Below are 20,205 nucleotides of genomic sequence, written 5' to 3'. Positions count from 1 at the left end.
GGTCAGTCACAGTACCACACGACACTCATCCTTCTACAGGTCAGTCACAGTACCGTATGACACTCATCCTACTACCGGTCAGTCACAGTAACACACGACACTCATCCTACTACCGGTCAGTCAGTCACAGTACCACACGACACTAATCCTACTACAGGTCAGTCACAGTACCACACGACACTCATCCTACTACATGTCAGTCAGTCACAGTTCCACACGATACTCATCCTACTACAGGTCAGTCACAGTACCGTATGACACTCATCCTACTACCGGTCAGTCACAGTAACACATGACACTCATCCTACTACCGGTCAGTCAGTCACAGTACCACACGACACTAATCCTACTACAGGTCAGTCACAGTACCACACGACACTCATCCTACTACATGTCAGTCAGTCACAGTTCCACACGACACTCATCCTACTACAGGTCAGTCACAGTACCACAAGACACTCATCCTAATACATGTCAGTCGCAGTACCAAACCACACTCATCCTACTACAGGTCAGTCGCAGTACTACACGACACTCATCCTGCTACAGGTCAGTCACAGTACCACACGACACTCATCCGACTACAGGTCAGTCAGTCACAGTACCACACGACACTCAACCTACTGCAGCTCAGTCACAGTACCACATGACACTCATCCGACTACAGGTCAGTCAGTCACAGTACCACACGACACTCATCCTACTACAGGCCAGTCAGTCACAGTACCACACGACACTCATCCGACTACTGGTCAGTCAGTCACAGTACCACACGACACTCAACCTACTGCAGGTCAGTCACAGTACCACATGACACTCATCCGACTACAGGTCAGTCAGTCACAGTACCACACGACACTCATCCGACTACTGGTCAGTCAGTCACAGTCCCACACGACACTCATCCTACTACATGTCAGTCAGTCACAGTTCCACACGACACTCATCCTACTACAGGTCAGTCACAGTACCGCATGACACTCATCCTACTACCGGTCAGTCAGTCACAGTACCACACGGCAATCATCCTAGTACAGGTCAGTCACAGTACTACACAACACTCATCCTGCTACAGGTCAGTCACAGTACCACAGGACACTCATCCTACTACAGGTCAGTCACAGTACCACACGACACTCATCCTTCTACTGGACATTCAGTCACAGTACCACATGACACTCATCCTACTACAGGTCTGTCACAGTAACACACGACACTCATCCTTCTACAGGTCAGTCACAGTACCACACGACACTCATCCTACTACTGGTCAGTTAGTCACAGTACCACATGACACTCATCCTACTACAGGTCATTCACAGTCCCACACAACACTCATCCTACTACATGTCAGTCAGTCACAGTTCCACACGACACTCATCCTACTACAGGTCAGTCAGTCATAGTACCACATGACACTCATCCTACTACAGGTCAGTCACAGTACCACACGACACTCATCCTACTACTGGTCAGTTAGTCACAGTACCACATGACACTCATCCTACTACAGGTCAGTCACAGTACCACACGACACTCATCCTTCTACAGGTCAGTCACAGTACCACACGACACTCATCCTACTACAGGTCAGTCACAGTACCACACAACGCTCACCCTACTACAGGTCAGTCAGTCACAGTACCACACGACACTCATCGTACTACATGTCATTCACAGTACCACACGACACTCATCCTACTACAGGTCAGTCACAGTACCGTATGACACTCATCCTACTACCGGTCAGTCACAGTACCACACGACACTCATCCTACTACTGGACAGTCAGTCACAGTACCACACGACACTCATCCTACTACAGGTAATTCACAGTACCACACGACACTAATCCTACTACTGGTCAGTTAGTCATAGTACCACATGACACTCATCCTACTACTGGTCAGTTAGTCACAGTACCACACAACACTCATCCTACTACAGGTCAGTAACAGTACCACACGACACTCATCCTACTACATGTCAGTCAGTCACAGTTCCACACTACACTCATCCTACTACAGGTCAGTCACAGTACCACAAGACACTCATCCTAATACATGTCAGTCGCAGTACCAAACCACACTCATCCTACTACAGGTCAGTCGCAGTACTACACGACACTCATCCTGCTACAGGTCAGTCACAGTACCACACGACACTCATCCTACTACTGGTCAGTCAGTCTTAGTACCACATGACACTCATCCTACTACAGGTCAGTCACAGTACCACACGACACTCATCCTACTACTGGTCAGTTAGTCACAGTACCACACAACACTCATCCTACTACAGGTCTGTCACAGTAACACATGACACTCATCCTTCTACAAGTCAGTCACAGTACCACACGACACTCATCCTTCTACAGGTCAGTCAAATTACCACACGACACTCATCCTACTACTGGACAGTCAGTAACAGTACCACATGACACTCATCCTACTACAGGTCAGTCACTGTACCACATGACACTCATCCTACTACAGCTCAGTCACAGTACCACACGACGCTCATCCTACTACTGGTCAGTCAGTCACAGTACCACATGACACTCATCCTACTACAGGTCAGTCACAGTAACACATGACACTCATCCTTCTACAGGTCATTCACAGTCCCACACGACACTCATCCTACTACAGGTCATTCACAGTCCCACACAACACTCATCCTACTACATGTCAGTCAGTCACAGTTCCACACGACACTCATCCTACTACAGGTCAGTCACAGTACCGCATGACACTCATCCTACTACTGGTCAGTCACAGTACCACACGACACTCATCCTACTACTGGACAGTCATTCACAGTACCACACGACACTCATCCTACTACAGGTCAGTCAGTCACAGTACCACACGGCAATCATCCTTCTACAGGTCATTCACAGTCCCACACGACGCTCATCCTACTACTGATCAGTCAGTCACAGTACCACATGACACTCATCCTACTACAGGTCAGTCACAGTAACACATGACACTCATCCTTCTACAGGTCATTCACAGTCCCACACGACACTCGTCCTACTACAGGTCATTCACAGTCCCACACGACACTCATCCTACTACATGTCAGTCAGTCACAGTTCCATATGACACTCATCCTGCTACAGGTCAGTCACAGTACCACACGACACTCATCCTACTACAGGTCAGTCACAGTTCCACACGACACTCATCCTACTACAGGTCAGTCACAGTACCACAAGACACACATCCTACTACAGGTCAGTCGCAGTACCAAACCACACTCATCCTACTACAGGTCAGTCGCAGTACTACACGACACTCATCCTGCTACAGGTCAGTCACAGTACCCCACGACACTCATCCTACTACAGGTCAGTCATAGTACTACACGACACCCATCCTACTACAGGTCAGTCACAGTACCACACGGCAATCATCCTACTACAGGTCAGTCACAGTACTACACGACACTCATCCTGCTACAGGTCAGTCACAGTACCACACGACACTCATCCTACTACAGGTCAGTCACAGTACCACATGACACTCATCCTTCTACTGGACATTCAGTCACAGTATCACATGGCACACATCCTACTACAGGTCAGTCGCAGTACCAAACCACACTCATCCTACTACAGGTCAGTCGCAGTACTACACGACACTCATCCTGCTACAGGTCAGTCACAGTACCCCACGACACTCATCCTACTACAGGTCAGTCATAGTACTACACGACACCCATCCTACTACAGGTCAGTCACAGTACCACACGGCAATCATCCTACTACAGGTCAGTCACAGTACCGTATGACACTCATCCTACTACCGGTCAGTCACAGTAACACACGACACTCATCCTACTACCGGTCAGTCAGTCACAGTACCACACGACACTAATCCTACTACAGGTCAGTCACAGTACCACACGACACTCATCCTACTACATGTCAGTCAGTCACAGTTCCACACGACACTCATCCTACTACAGGTCAGTCACAGTACCACAAGACACTCATCCTAATACATGTCAGTCGCAGTACCAAACCACACTCATCCTACTACAGGTCAGTCGCAGTACTACACGACACTCATCCTGCTACAGGTCAGTCACAGTACCACATGACACTCATCCGACTACAGGTCAGTCAGTCACAGTACCACACGACACTCAACCTACTGCAGCTCAGTCACAGTACCACATGACACTCATCCGACTACAGGTCAGTCAGTCACAGTACCACACGACACTCATCCTACTACAGGCCAGTCAGTCACAGTACCACACGACACTCATCCGACTACTGGTCAGTCAGTCACAGTACCACACGACACTCAACCTACTGCAGGTCAGTCACAGTACCACATGACACTCATCCGACTACAGGTCAGTCAGTCACAGTACCACACGACACTCATCCGACTACTGGTCAGTCAGTCACAGTCCCACACGACACTCATCCTACTACATGTCAGTCAGTCACAGTTCCACACGACACTCATCCTACTACAGGTCAGTCACAGTACCGCATGACACTCATCCTACTACCGGTCAGTCAGTCACAGTACCACACGGCAATCATCCTAGTACAGGTCAGTCACAGTACTACACAACACTCATCCTGCTACAGGTCAGTCACAGTACCACACGACACTCATCCTTCTACTGGACATTCAGTCACAGTACCACATGACACTCATCCTACTACAGGTCTGTCACAGTAACACACGACACTCATCCTTCTACAGGTCAGTCACAGTACCACACGACACTCATCCTACTACTGGTCAGTTAGTCACAGTACCACATGACACTCATCCTACTACAGGTCATTCACAGTCCCACACAACACTCATCCTACTACATGTCAGTCAGTCACAGTTCCACACGACACTCATCCTACTACAGGTCAGTCAGTCATAGTACCACATGACACTCATCCTACTACAGGTCAGTCACAGTACCACACGACACTCATCCTACTACTGGTCAGTTAGTCACAGTACCACATGACACTCATCCTACTACAGGTCAGTCACAGTACCACACGACACTCATCCTTCTACAGGTCAGTCACAGTACCACACGACACTCATCCTACTACAGGTCAGTCACAGTACCACACAACGCTCACCCTACTACAGGTCAGTCAGTCACAGTACCACACGACACTCATCGTACTACATGTCATTCACAGTACCACACGACACTCATCCTACTACAGGTCAGTCACAGTACCGTATGACACTCATCCTACTACCGGTCAGTCACAGTACCACACGACACTCATCCTACTACTGGACAGTCAGTCACAGTACCACACGACACTCATCCTACTACAGGTAATTCACAGTACCACACGACACTAATCCTACTACTGGTCAGTTAGTCATAGTACCACATGACACTCATCCTACTACTGGTCAGTTAGTCACAGTACCACACAACACTCATCCTACTACAGGTCAGTAACAGTACCACACGACACTCATCCTACTACATGTCAGTCAGTCACAGTACCACACAACACTCATCCTACTACAGGTCAGTCACAGTTCCACACGACACTCATCCTACTACATGTCAGTCAGTCACAGTTCCACACTACACTCATCCTACTACAGGTCAGTCACAGTACCACAAGACACTCATCCTAATACATGTCAGTCGCAGTACCAAACCACACTCATCCTACTACAGGTCAGTCGCAGTACTACACGACACTCATCCTACTACAGCTCAGTCACAGTACCACACGACGCTCATCCTACTACTGGTCAGTCAGTCACAGTACCACATGACACTCATCCTACTACAGGTCAGTCACAGTAACACATGACACTCATCCTTCTACAGGTCATTCACAGTCCCACACGACACTCATCCTACTACAGGTCATTCACAGTCCCACACAACACTCATCCTACTACATGTCAGTCAGTCACAGTTCCACACGACACTCATCCTACTACAGGTCAGTCACAGTACCGCATGACACTCATCCTACTACTGGTCAGTCACAGTACCACACGACACTCATCCTACTACTGGACAGTCATTCACAGTACCACACGACACTCATCCTACTACAGGTCAGTCAGTCACAGTACCACACGGCAATCATCCTTCTACAGGTCATTCACAGTCCCACACGACGCTCATCCTACTACTGATCAGTCAGTCACAGTACCACATGACACTCATCCTACTACAGGTCAGTCACAGTAACACATGACACTCATCCTTCTACAGGTCATTCACAGTCCCACACGACACTCGTCCTACTACAGGTCATTCACAGTCCCACACGACACTCATCCTACTACATGTCAGTCAGTCACAGTTCCATATGACACTCATCCTGCTACAGGTCAGTCACAGTACCACACGACACTCATCCTACTACAGGTCAGTCACAGTTCCACACGACACTCATCCTACTACAGGTCAGTCACAGTACCACAAGACACACATCCTACTACAGGTCAGTCGCAGTACCAAACCACACTCATCCTACTACAGGTCAGTCGCAGTACTACACGACACTCATCCTGCTACAGGTCAGTCACAGTACCCCACGACACTCATCCTACTACAGGTCAGTCATAGTACTACACGACACCCATCCTACTACAGGTCAGTCACAGTACCACACGGCAATCATCCTACTACAGGTCAGTCACAGTACTACACGACACTCATCCTGCTACAGGTCAGTCACAGTACCACACGACACTCATCCTACTACAGGTCAGTCACAGTACCACATGACACTCATCCTTCTACTGGACATTCAGTCACAGTATCACATGGCACACATCCTACTACAGGTCAGTCGCAGTACCAAACCACACTCATCCTACTACAGGTCAGTCGCAGTACTACACGACACTCATCCTGCTACAGGTCAGTCACAGTACCCCACGACACTCATCCTACTACAGGTCAGTCATAGTACTACACGACACCCATCCTACTACAGGTCAGTCACAGTACCACACGGCAATCATCCTACTACAGGTCAGTCACAGTACCGTATGACACTCATCCTACTACCGGTCAGTCACAGTAACACACGACACTCATCCTACTACCGGTCAGTCAGTCACAGTACCACACGACACTAATCCTACTACAGGTCAGTCACAGTACCACACGACACTCATCCTACTACATGTCAGTCAGTCACAGTTCCACACGACACTCATCCTACTACAGGTCAGTCACAGTACCACAAGACACTCATCCTAATACATGTCAGTCGCAGTACCAAACCACACTCATCCTACTACAGGTCAGTCGCAGTACTACACGACACTCATCCTGCTACAGGTCAGTCACAGTACCACATGACACTCATCCGACTACAGGTCAGTCAGTCACAGTACCACACGACACTCAACCTACTGCAGCTCAGTCACAGTACCACATGACACTCATCCGACTACAGGTCAGTCAGTCACAGTACCACACGACACTCATCCTACTACAGGCCAGTCAGTCACAGTACCACACGACACTCATCCGACTACTGGTCAGTCAGTCACAGTACCACACGACACTCAACCTACTGCAGGTCAGTCACAGTACCACATGACACTCATCCGACTACAGGTCAGTCAGTCACAGTACCACACGACACTCATCCGACTACTGGTCAGTCAGTCACAGTCCCACACGACACTCATCCTACTACATGTCAGTCAGTCACAGTTCCACACGACACTCATCCTACTACAGGTCAGTCACAGTACCGCATGACACTCATCCTACTACCGGTCAGTCAGTCACAGTACCACACGGCAATCATCCTAGTACAGGTCAGTCACAGTACTACACAACACTCATCCTGCTACAGGTCAGTCACAGTACCACACGACACTCATCCTTCTACTGGACATTCAGTCACAGTACCACATGACACTCATCCTACTACAGGTCTGTCACAGTAACACACGACACTCATCCTTCTACAGGTCAGTCACAGTACCACACGACACTCATCCTACTACTGGTCAGTTAGTCACAGTACCACATGACACTCATCCTACTACAGGTCATTCACAGTCCCACACAACACTCATCCTACTACATGTCAGTCAGTCACAGTTCCACACGACACTCATCCTACTACAGGTCAGTCAGTCATAGTACCACATGACACTCATCCTACTACAGGTCAGTCACAGTACCACACGACACTCATCCTACTACTGGTCAGTTAGTCACAGTACCACATGACACTCATCCTACTACAGGTCAGTCACAGTACCACACGACACTCATCCTTCTACAGGTCAGTCACAGTACCACACGACACTCATCCTACTACAGGTCAGTCACAGTACCACACAACGCTCACCCTACTACAGGTCAGTCAGTCACAGTACCACACGACACTCATCGTACTACATGTCATTCACAGTACCACACGACACTCATCCTACTACAGGTCAGTCACAGTACCGTATGACACTCATCCTACTACCGGTCAGTCACAGTACCACACGACACTCATCCTACTACTGGACAGTCAGTCACAGTACCACACGACACTCATCCTACTACAGGTAATTCACAGTACCACACGACACTAATCCTACTACTGGTCAGTTAGTCATAGTACCACATGACACTCATCCTACTACTGGTCAGTTAGTCACAGTACCACACAACACTCATCCTACTACAGGTCAGTAACAGTACCACACGACACTCATCCTACTACATGTCAGTCAGTCACAGTACCACACAACACTCATCCTACTACAGGTCAGTCACAGTTCCACACGACACTCATCCTACTACATGTCAGTCAGTCACAGTTCCACACTACACTCATCCTACTACAGGTCAGTCACAGTACCACAAGACACTCATCCTAATACATGTCAGTCGCAGTACCAAACCACACTCATCCTACTACAGGTCAGTCGCAGTACTACACGACACTCATCCTGCTACAGGTCAGTCACAGTACCACACGACACTCATCCTACTACTGGTCAGTCAGTCTTAGTACCACATGACACTCATCCTACTACAGGTCAGTCACAGTACCACACGACACTCATCCTACTACTGGTCAGTTAGTCACAGTACCACACAACACTCATCCTACTACAGGTCTGTCACAGTAACACATGACACTCATCCTTCTACAGGTCAGTCACAGTACCACACGACACTCATCCTTCTACAGGTCAGTCAAATTACCACACGACACTCATCCTACTACTGGACAGTCAGTAACAGTACCACATGACACTCATCCTACTACAGGTCAGTCACTGTACCACATGACATTCATCCTACTACAGGTCAGTCACAGTACCACACGACACTCATCCTAATACATGTCAGCCGCAGTACCAAACCACACTCATCCTACTACAGGTCAGTCGCAGTACTACACGACACTCATCCTGCTACAGGTCAGTCACAGTACCACACGACACTCATCCTACTACAGGTCAGTCAGTCACAGTACTACACGACACTCATCCTACTACAGCTCAGTCACAGTACCACACGACGCTCATCCTACTACTGGTCAGTCAGTCACAGTACCACATGACACTCATCCTACTACAGGTCAGTCACAGTAACACATGACACTCATCCTTCTACAGGTCATTCACAGTCCCACACGACACTCATCCTACTACAGGTCATTCACAGTCCCACACAACACTCATCCTACTACATGTCAGTCAGTCACAGTTCCACACGACACTCATCCCACTACAGGTCAGTCACAGTACCGCATGACACTCATCCTACTACTGGTCAGTCACAGTACCACACGACACTCATCCTACTACTGGACAGTCATTCACAGTACCACACGACACTCATCCTACTACAGGTCAGTCAGTCACAGTACCACACGGCAATCATCCTTCTACAGGTCATTCACAGTCCCACACGACACTCATCGTACTACATGTCAGTCACAGTACCACACGACACTCATCCTACTACAGGTCAGTCACAGTACCACACGACGCTCATCCTACTACTGATCAGTCAGTCACAGTACCACATGACACTCATCCTACTACAGGTCAGTCACAGTAACACATGACACTCATCCTTCTACAGGTCATTCACAGTCCCACACGACACTCGTCCTACTACAGGTCATTCACAGTCCCACACGACACTCATCCTACTACATGTCAGTCAGTCACAGTTCCATATGACACTCATCCTGCTACAGGTCAGTCACAGTACCACACGACACTCATCCTACTACAGGTCAGTCACAGTTCCACACGACACTCATCCTACTACAGGTCAGTCACAGTACCACAAGACACACATCCTACTACAGGTCAGTCGCAGTACCAAACCACACTCATCCTACTACAGGTCAGTCGCAGTACTACACGACACTCATCCTGCTACAGGTCAGTCACAGTACCCCACGACACTCATCCTACTACTGGTCAGTCAGTCACAGTACCACACAACACTCATCCTACTACAGGTCTGTCACAGTAACACATGACACTCATCCTTCTACAGGTCAGTCGCAGTACCACAAGACACACATCCTACTACAGGTCAGTCAGTCACAGTACCACACGACACTCATCGTACTACATGTCAGTCACAGTACCACACGACACTCATCCTACTACAGGTCAGTCACAGTACCACACGACGCTCATCCTACTACTGATCAGTCAGTCACAGTACCACATGACACCCATCCTACTACAGGTCAGTCACAGTAACACATGACACTCATCCTTCTACAGGTCATTCACAGTCCCACACGACACTCGTCCTACTACAGGTCATTCACAGTTCCATACGACACTCATCCTACTACAGGTCAGTCAGTCACAGTACTACATGACACTCATCCTACTACAGGTCAGTCACAGTATCACAAGACACTCATCCTACTACATGTCAGTCGCAGTACCACATGACACTCATCCTACTACTGGTCAGTCAGTCACAGTACCACATGACACTAATCCTACTACAGGTCAGTCACAGTAACACATGACACTCATCCTTCTACAGGTCAGTCACTGTACCACATGACACTCATCCTACTACAGTTCAGTCAGTCACAGTACCACACGACACTTATCCTACTTCAGGTCAGTCAGTCACAGTACCACATGACACTCATCCTTCTACAGGTCAGTCACAGTACCATACGACACTCATCCTACTACAGTTCAGTCACAGTACCCTGCCTCGGCTGGTGGTATTGAAGGTATCCATGTCCAAACTCTATCTCACTCTAAATCCTTTCTGCATCCTCTTTCCCCCCACACTTTTCCCTCCCTCAGGTACATAGATAAGTCGGTAGAGGAGCTGGATGAGGAGGTGGAGTATGACATCGATGAAGAGGACTACATCTGGCTGGACATCATGAATGACAAGCGACGTAGTGACGGGGTGACGCCCATCCCCCAGGAGGTGTTTGAGTACCTCATGGACCGGCTGGAGAAAGAGTCCTACTTCGAGAGCCACAACAAGGTGATAAACACTAGGTACACTCTGTCTCTCGCTCTGAGTGACAGCTTTTGTACCACAATATAATAGACTACCAGTGCAGCATGTGCCACTGGCTGCTGTTAAGTTTTCTTGACTTGGACATGCATGGCTAACTTTTGTCTAACCAGCTGCTCTTAGCGAAAATGTTTTTGGAATACCTTTTCAAGCTATTAGGTTATGTTTAGAGTTTACACTTCCTCTTCCAATTCTATTGTGGGGAGGTCAAAATAATGAAAAACTATCTACCAAATATATTTATTTTAAAATGATGATTCATTCTCCTTGCCATTATCATTCACTTGATGATAAGACAAGACGTGAACACGTTTTTTTTCCCTCAGGTGACTGGGTCCCTCTGTTGCCGGTTTGCCTGGGCAAGAAAAGGTTGAAGACCTAAATGGTTATCCCCTTACCCTCTCCTCTTCTCTTCTCCCCCTTTTCCATTCTCTCCCAGATGGACCCTAGCGCCCTGATCGATGAAGATGCCGTCTGCTGCATCTGTAATGACGGCGAGTGTCAGAATAGCAACGTGATCCTGTTCTGTGACATGTGTAACCTGGCCGTACACCAGGAGTGTTACGGTGTGCCCTACATCCCTGAGGGCCAGTGGCTGTGTCGGCGCTGCCTCCAGTCCCCTAGCCGGGCCGTCGACTGTGCCCTGTGCCCCAACAAGGGTGGAGCTTTCAAACAGACGGATGATGCACGCTGGGCCCATGTGGTGTGTGCCCTCTGGATCCCTGAGGTGAGAGTGTGTGCGAGGGTAATAGTGTTTGTGAGGGTAGGAGTGTGTGCAAGGTTGTTATTTGTTTTTTAAACAACTAATTGACCGACGTCTGTTGAATTATTTGAATTCCATTTAATTCAGTTTTGTGAGCTCAATGCGCAGTTTCTCTAGAGATAAATCAGCTCAAGCCCGAACTGTGCGATGTCGTAGGGAGTTGTAGTTTCCAACAGGCCAATATTCAACATAATTACCACGTTTTCTGTACTAAACTAACTACAATGACCATAATCCGTTGCGCGCCTACTTGTCCGGTCTGTGTGGGGAGTACACAGAGACGGAGAGAAGAGACAGAAGAACACACAATCGAGAGGGATAGAGAGCACTTGCTTGGTGAGCTATCCTTAACTGAAAATACATGATCTATGTGACTGATGGTTGGTATTTAGCAGTCATAAAAGTTTGCCTTATTTACTTTGAAGAACTACTACAAAAAAAAATCGGACAGCATAAGCAGTAGCTTTATAATAATGAGATGACTTGGAATTAAATAATAAAGTAATCAAATAAAACAAATGTAATATACACAACTGAAATATTTTACTGAAGTACTATGAATACATTATGGTTAAGTGGTAAGCTGTAATGGGCAATCATGCCGTTATGGTACTTTTATTCATTGTTTTATTCTGTCACAGCATTCAGCCCACATAATGCATACATTTAATGTTGTTTTTGGGGGGGATCAAAATGACCTCAAAAGCACTAATTTCTGAGCACTAGTTCAAGAGTAGGAGTGTATGTGTGAATGCTGTGCTTGAGCTGTGTATTGACAAACCGTATGATAGTTTTGATGCTGTGCATGTCTGCATCTAGTCTGTCCTGTTGACAATCCTGTTGCAATGACCCCTTTTCACCCCTTTTTCTCTTTCCCCAAGGTGTGTTTTGCCAACACTGTCTTCCTGGAGCCCATCGACAGCATCGAACACATCCCCCCGGCGCGATGGAAGCTCACTTGCTACATCTGCAAGCAGCGCGGCTCAGGTGCCTGCATCCAGTGCCACAAGGCCAACTGCTACACAGCCTTCCACGTCACCTGCGCCCAGCAGGCCGGCCTCTACATGAAGATGGAGCCTGTCAGGGAGACCGGTGCCAACGGCACCTCCTTCAGCGTTCGCAAGACCGCCTATTGCGACATCCACACCCCGCCCGGCTCTGCACGCCCCATCGGAGGGGCGGGAGGGACTAGCATGGGCTCCTCCCACAGCGATGGCGAGCTGGAGGAGGACGATGAGCCCAGTATAGGTCACGATGACGACTCCAAGGGCTGGAGCTCAGAGCGGGCCAAGAGGGCCAAGGCCAAGTCCAGACTGAAGATGAAGAGAGCCAGGAAGATACTGGCTGAGAAGAGGAACGCTGCGCCTGTGGTTTCTGTGCCCTGTATACCCCCACACAGGTACACACAGTGTATGCACACACACTCACTGCAGATACAAAGCCATTACAGATTCAGACATCACATACTCTCCCAGTCTCTTCAGTCCTACCATCTCCCCTGTGTGTTCCTCCCCAGGCTCAGTAAGATCACCAGTAACCTGACAGTGCCCAGGAAAAGCCAGTTTATGCAGCGACTGCATAGCTACTGGACCCTGAAGAGGCAGAGCCGGAATGGTGTCCCTCTGCTGCGACGGCTCCAGACCCACCTGCAGTCGCAACGCAACACAGAGCAGCTACATCCACAGCCGCAGGCGCCAGAGTCAAAGGTTACCACGGTAACCACCACACCGTCTCTGTCTGGTGGTGTTATCTCAGCGGTAGGGAGAATACTACTGGAAGCTCTGCATGTGTTTGGACTGATGTGTGTGTGTGAGAGAGAGTTATGTAAATCAGAGAGTTGTTTGATTCTGCTGTAATGGTGTGAGTGTGCTGCTGTATCCTGATTAACTGTGTTACACTGCCAAACGAACCAGTTTGTGTGTGTGTGTGTGTGTGTGTGTGTGTGTGTGTGTGTGTCTGTTTATTTTGAGTGTGCGTTACATTACACAAGTGTGTGTGTGTTGGTGCCCCAGAGGGACATTGAGGAGAATAACTTGGCTCTGAAGGAGCAGCTGAAAGCATGGCAGAGACTGAGACATGACCTGGAGAGAGCCAGACTACTGGTGGAGCTCATCCGCAAGAGAGAGAAACTTAAGAGGGAGACGGTGAGACACACACACACACACTCCTCACATCCATACTTCAAGCACACATTTGTATATTGACACACAAACTTGACATCTGGCAGTTTGCACAGTGAGCAGTTTTTTTTACAGTGTGTGTGGAATGTGTAGATCAAGGTACAGCAGATGGCACTAGAGATGCAGCTAACTCCCTTCCTGGTCCTACTGAGGAACACCCTGGAGCAACTACAGGAGAGAGACACCAGCAACTTCTTCACTGAGCCTGTCCCTCTGGCTGAGGTAACACACACACACGCACACACAAACGTTATTTGCACACACAGTGGCTGGAAGGCTTTAACCCTGACCTCTTTTTCTCCTCAGGTGCCAGACTACCTGGACCACATCGAGAGGCCTATGGACTTCCAGACCATGTGGAATCTACTTGAGTCTCACTGCTACCTCAGTTTCGAGGCTTTCGAGGCAGACTTTGGCCTCATTGTCAACAATTGTCTCAAATACAACGCCAAGGACACCGTGTTCTACCGCGCCGCACTGCGCCTCCGGGAGATGGGCGGGGCCGTGATCCGAACCGCCCGCAGACAGGCTGAGCGAATTGGCTTGGACTATGACACAGGCATGCACCTCCCCCGAGAGCCCAGCCCTGACAGCCAGCGTGACAGAGAGAGGGAGCGGGAGAGAGAAAGGGACAGGGAGCGAGAACGAGAGAGGGACCGAGACGGAGACAGGCCGCTCTCTTCCAATGAGGAGGGTGAGTGGCTTGTAGTCCTGTTTTACCACCAGCTTTTCTACTTCTGTCTCTCCCCCTTTCTCCTTTTCCTTCAGTTGCACTCTTCCAATTAAGTTATTATGTTGCTGTATAGCCATTTGGGATTCTGTACTTGCGTTAAATCTCTCTCTGTCTCTTAGACCTGCTCTTATCAGAGAACCGGCGACGGCTGCCATTGGAGGAGCAGCTGTGTTTTTTGCAGGCACGCTTTGATGAGGTCAGCTCGGGGAAGCACAGCATCGGTCGGTCGCGGCGGGCCAAAGCCCTGAGGAAAGAGATGACGGTCATCAAGAGGAAACTGGCCCACCAGAGAGAGGGGGGTTCGTGCATGGGGGGCAGGGACTCAGGGGGCGGAGGGGACAGGGGACCATCCCTCCCCCATCACCCCTCCTCCACAGGACGCCATGACGAGGGGGAGGAGAGCAGCAGTCAGGAGATCAGTGGCAAGGGTGAGACGGAGGGTATATCTAAACTAACTCACAGTAAATACACTCTATGCATTCATATGAATGCATGAATAACTGTTCATAACTATCTCACACTGGCCTACCCCTACCATACTGGTAATTAATTCCCAACTCTCCTTTTACGAAGGAGGGATATATGATATACTGTACTTCCATTTGCTCTTCCTCGTTCTCTCTGTAGATCTAAGTGCATCGTCTTCGGCTCTAGCTCCAGAGGTGGGACGTCGTACCTCTGTCCTCTTCTCCAAGAAGAACCCCAAAACGGCCGGACCCCCCAAGAGGCCGGGCCGCCCCCCTAAGAACAGAGACGCAGGGGTAAGCCCTAGTCCGATTGGTCCCCCCCAACTGCCCCTCCTGTCCCCCCCCCGGCAGAGGAAGAGACCCCGCAGCCCTCACAGCACCTCCAGCTCCGAGAGTGACAGTGACGACCTCCTTCCGAGTGAGTAACACACACACAATCACACACGCCCAATCACACTTCTTACATTGTTATATTGTCATTACTTGTGTTTTTGAAGTTATGACAGTCAGTCTAGTAACTGTAATGGTTATGACTCTGTCTCCTAGGTCTGCCCACTAATGGTTTTGTTGGGGGCAACCAGCCGGTGACAGAGAGTTTTCGGGTGTACAGGAATGAGAGGAGCCTCCCTCGATCCAGCTCTGACTCTGAATCCACCACTAGCAGCAGCAGCAGCGCTGCCTCTGACAGAACCAGGTAATTATAATCCACACACAATGGCATTCATACACAGTCACATAGTCAAACACAACTGAACTTTCAATGATACACACAATAAAATTAAAAAAAATACTATTTTATTGTCTTTCTCTTTATCTCTCTCTCCCAGTACCACTCCGTCTAAGCAGGGCCGGGGGAAGCAGTCGTTCCCTCGTTCCGCCTTCCAGGAGGACAGCAGTGAGGAGACATCAGGGACAGAGAATGACTCCTACTCTGTGGGAGGGTCACGCAGTGTCTCACACTGTGAGTGACACACTACACACACACACGTATAGGCATGCACTTATCTTCATCTGTCGCTCTACCTCTCCTTTTCCCAAAGTGTGTGTTTCAAAGGAGGTGAAAATAGTGTTTTGCGTGTTTCTGTGCTAAAAAATCACCTTTTTGGGCCCTCAAACAGGGATGCAAACTTGTATGTATGTGATTCTGATGTATCGTGTGTTTCTCTCAGTAGGGTGGGGCCGGGGCCGATCAGGTTGTAGGATGCCATCAGATGACTACTCTTCCCTTGATGCTCTGGACCTGGTGTGGGCCAAGTGTAGAGGCTACCCTTCATACCCTGCTCTGGTAATCCTGCAATGGATGGACACACACACATTAGGATAAACCATGGTTTAAATTTCTGTTCGGCCACAAAGAGGCACAACATCATATTTCTCACATCATATTAATTTAACCCCCTTTTTGTGGTATCCAATTGGTAGTTACAGTCTTGTCTCAACTCTGCAAATCCCGTACGGACACGGGAGAGGCGAATGTCGAGAGCCAACCAAGCCGCACTGCTTCTTGACACAATGCCCGCTTAACCCGGAAGCCAGGAAACACCGTACACCTGGCGACCGTGTCAGCGTGCATGCGCCCGGCACGCCACAGGAGTCACTAGTGCGCAATGGGACAAGGACATCCCTGCCTGCCAAACCCTCCCCTAACCCGGACGACACTTGGCCAATTGTGCACCGCCCAATGGGTATCCCGGTCGCGGCCGGCTGCGACAGAGCCTGGACTCGTACCCAGAATCTCAAGTGGCACAGCTAGCACTGCGATGCAGTGTCTTAGACCAGTGCGCCATTCGGGAGGCCCCTTCACACCATATTCATGAAACTATCATATATCTACCTCTAACCCTCCTCTTCACCCCTTTAGATCATAGATCCTAAGATGCCCAGGGAGGGGGTATTCCACCGAGGGGTCCCCATCCCCGTGCCCCCCCTGGAAGTCCTGAAGCTGGGGGAACAGATGACTCAGGAGGCCCGGGAACACCTCTTCCTGGTTCTCTTCTTCGACAACAAGAGAACCTGGTCAGTACACTGTTTCTTCTCTTGATACTGTCTCTCTTTCTGTTATCTGTGTTTGTTTTTTCTCTCTCTTTCTCTCTTTGTTCCTACTCATTTTCCGCTTTCTCACTCCACTCAAACCTCTATCCCTCTCACACTCTGGTAGAGAAGTGGTGACTTGGAGGCCTCCCCTTCTACAGCTCAGGTTCTTACTCAGTAGAGGCAGCGGAAAACCCAGAATCAGAGTGTATCAGCAAACCTCTGGGTGTAGTCAACAACGTGCAGATCAGCAGCTTTTCACTAAAGCATGTCAAATGGCTGTCTTCAAGTAGTACAAGAACAAAGGGAACTTTTCTTGACATATAAATGCAAGAAAGCAAAAAAAGCCATCGCTTGTCAGCTGAAGTGGGTCAGGAGTGGTTGATGAGGATGCTTTGCATGAGAACAAAGAGAGAAAAAAAACATTGTTTTAGGTCACAGCTCACACAGTAGTTACTATTATGTCTGCAGAAGCTACTACCCTGTACTGTATGTCCCTGTGTGTGTTTCTGACCATGTCTGTAGGCAGTGGCTGCCGCGCTCTAAGCTGGTTCCTCTGGGGGTGGACCAGGAGCTGGACAAGGAGAAGATGCTTGAGGGAAGGAAGTCCAACATCCGCAAGTCAGTGCAGGTGGCCTACCACCGTGCCATGCAGCACCGCAACAAGGTCCAGGGAGACCCCAGCAGTGACACCAGCGACAGCGACTGAGCACACACACGTCTTTTCTGGCCTCCTGTTGTATTGATAGGGTATTATTTTCAGGTCTGTGTGTTGATTGATATACCCTGTGGCCTTGGAGAGCCATACCCCAGCACACAGTAGAATCAGTGTGCCGGTGTAACCTATTGGAAAGCACATGCCACATTCTCTCTCTCGTTCGTTCGTACGTACGTACGTACTTTGTTGACACACACAGTGGTATTTAATCTGAGATGTAAAATATGTATTTAAGAGAATTGAAACAAAAAGGGTATTAAGAGGATGGAAGACAATGCTATGCCCAGAATCATGATGGAAAATGTTCCTTGTATGTGGTTGGTATGAGTGTTTACCAGCTCCTGAAAAACAGGATCTGCGAACAGAGGGTTGTATTACACAAATATGCGCATACACACTTGTATACAGTCAGGTCCAAAGTGATTGCCACCCTTGATAAAGATTAGCAAAAAAGACTGTATAAAATAAATAATACAAATACTCTGCTATATTGTATGCAAAAATTTGCATTTATTTTTATTTTATACTAATACACTTCCTCAGAGAAAGAGATTTTGATGGTGGGGGTAAAAAGTATTGGCACCCCTATTTTCAATTCCTGACCTTATGAGGATAATGGCACTGAGCCTTTAGAAAAAGTGTTTTATGAGATTGAAGAACACATTGGGAGAGATCTTATTTTATGTTCAATTGACATATTCTTTGTGGCTTTTGATGTGTGCTTGGGGTTATTGTCTTGCTGGAAGATTCACTTGCGGCCAAGTTTCAGCCTCCAGAGGCAACCAGGTTTTTGGCTAAAATGTCCTAGTACTGGGTAAATTTGACCGTAACAAGGGCCCCAGGACCAGTGGAAGCAAAATAGCCCCATACAGTCAAAGATCCACCACCATATTTGACAGTAGGTATGGGGTTCTTTTCTGCTCACGCATCCTTATTTCGATGTCAAACCCACCACTTGTGTGCGTGGCTAAAGACCTCTATTTTACTCATCTTTATCAAGGGTGCCAATCATTTTGAACCTGACTACATTCAAACAGGGAAATGCATACACACTCACACAAAGCTCTTCTCATAGGAAAATATACACATCCACACACCCCATTGTGTGCACTTATGGTTTGACAGTACCACTGGTCCAGCAACCCCTCTGCCACCGCCCCCTCTTACCCCATGTCCAATCACGGCCCAATGGAGCACGGGGTTGGATGGCATGGCCAATCAACTGAGCAAAGCATCTTCCTGCTATTTATTCCGTCTCCCAAGGACCTCCAGTCTTCTCTCCACTAGTCTAACTGACCGTCTTCACAACATTGCATTGTGCAGTCGTTTCCTCTACTCTTCCGTATATTTTTTTTTTTGTCGACTCTGTTTACATCTCTTTTTGTTCTTGTCTGTTGTACAATTCTGGCTGCTGGTGAATAATGAGGACTAATGTGGATATGATAAAACACGCCAGCCTCACTGTCTGTTCTAGTCTCAGGCCAATGGCTTTAGAACTTTTATATATACAGATTACATAAGATAGAAGTTTAATAAAATAATTGAGTTTTGTACACCCTTGTTCTGGTCTGCTCTCTTTTGCCTGTTAATGTGTATGTCTGTGTATGTGTGTACAACATTGCCGCATTTCCCTGTTAAGTTCCAAAGTTCTCTCAATCAAAATATTTTAGCAGAAGGCAGCGATCACATCTAATCACATTTAATTACACGAGTACATACTTGACATTATACAAACAGTGGTGAACAGCAGGACCAGAGAGGTGTACGACAAAGCAGGATCAATGTGTTAG

At 48.4% G+C, this 20,205-nt stretch overlaps 1 protein-coding gene across 5 annotated transcripts in view; it reads left to right on the top strand.

The window, feature by feature from the left end:
• LOC109907748 (peregrin-like) overlaps positions 1-19,968 on the top strand; it is a 38,655-nt gene extending 18,687 nt beyond the window's left edge. For 2 of the 5 annotated variants that reach the window (XM_020505916.2, XM_031793922.1), the window contains exons 3-16: positions 11,301-11,490; positions 11,963-12,250; positions 13,168-13,685; positions 13,803-14,043; positions 14,299-14,430; positions 14,560-14,688; positions 14,773-15,160; positions 15,319-15,627; positions 15,827-16,084; positions 16,213-16,360; positions 16,494-16,627; positions 16,836-16,951; positions 17,528-17,682; positions 18,223-19,968. In XM_020505916.2, the coding sequence (XP_020361505.1) occupies positions 11,301-11,490; positions 11,963-12,250; positions 13,168-13,685; positions 13,803-14,043; positions 14,299-14,430; positions 14,560-14,688; positions 14,773-15,160; positions 15,319-15,627; positions 15,827-16,084; positions 16,213-16,360; positions 16,494-16,627; positions 16,836-16,951; positions 17,528-17,682; positions 18,223-18,406 (3,190 nt within the window). In that variant the 3' untranslated portion in view covers positions 18,407-19,968. Of the gene's footprint in view, positions 1-10,479; positions 10,554-11,300; positions 11,491-11,962; positions 12,251-13,167; positions 13,686-13,802; positions 14,044-14,298; positions 14,431-14,559; positions 14,689-14,772; positions 15,161-15,318; positions 15,628-15,826; positions 16,085-16,212; positions 16,361-16,493; positions 16,628-16,835; positions 16,952-17,527; positions 17,683-18,222 lie in introns of those variants that run through there. The other 3 variants (XM_031793924.1, XM_031793923.1, XM_020505917.2) reach the window with 3 other exon arrangements.
• The last annotated feature ends 237 nt before the right edge of the window (positions 19,969-20,205 follow it).

The sequence above is a fragment of the Oncorhynchus kisutch genome, linkage group LG17 (assembly GCF_002021735.2).
Source record: "Oncorhynchus kisutch isolate 150728-3 linkage group LG17, Okis_V2, whole genome shotgun sequence".
NCBI lineage: Eukaryota > Metazoa > Chordata > Actinopteri > Salmoniformes > Salmonidae > Oncorhynchus > Oncorhynchus kisutch.
Note: the sequence above shows the minus strand (reverse complement) of the source record. Positions and strands in the feature narration are given on the sequence as shown.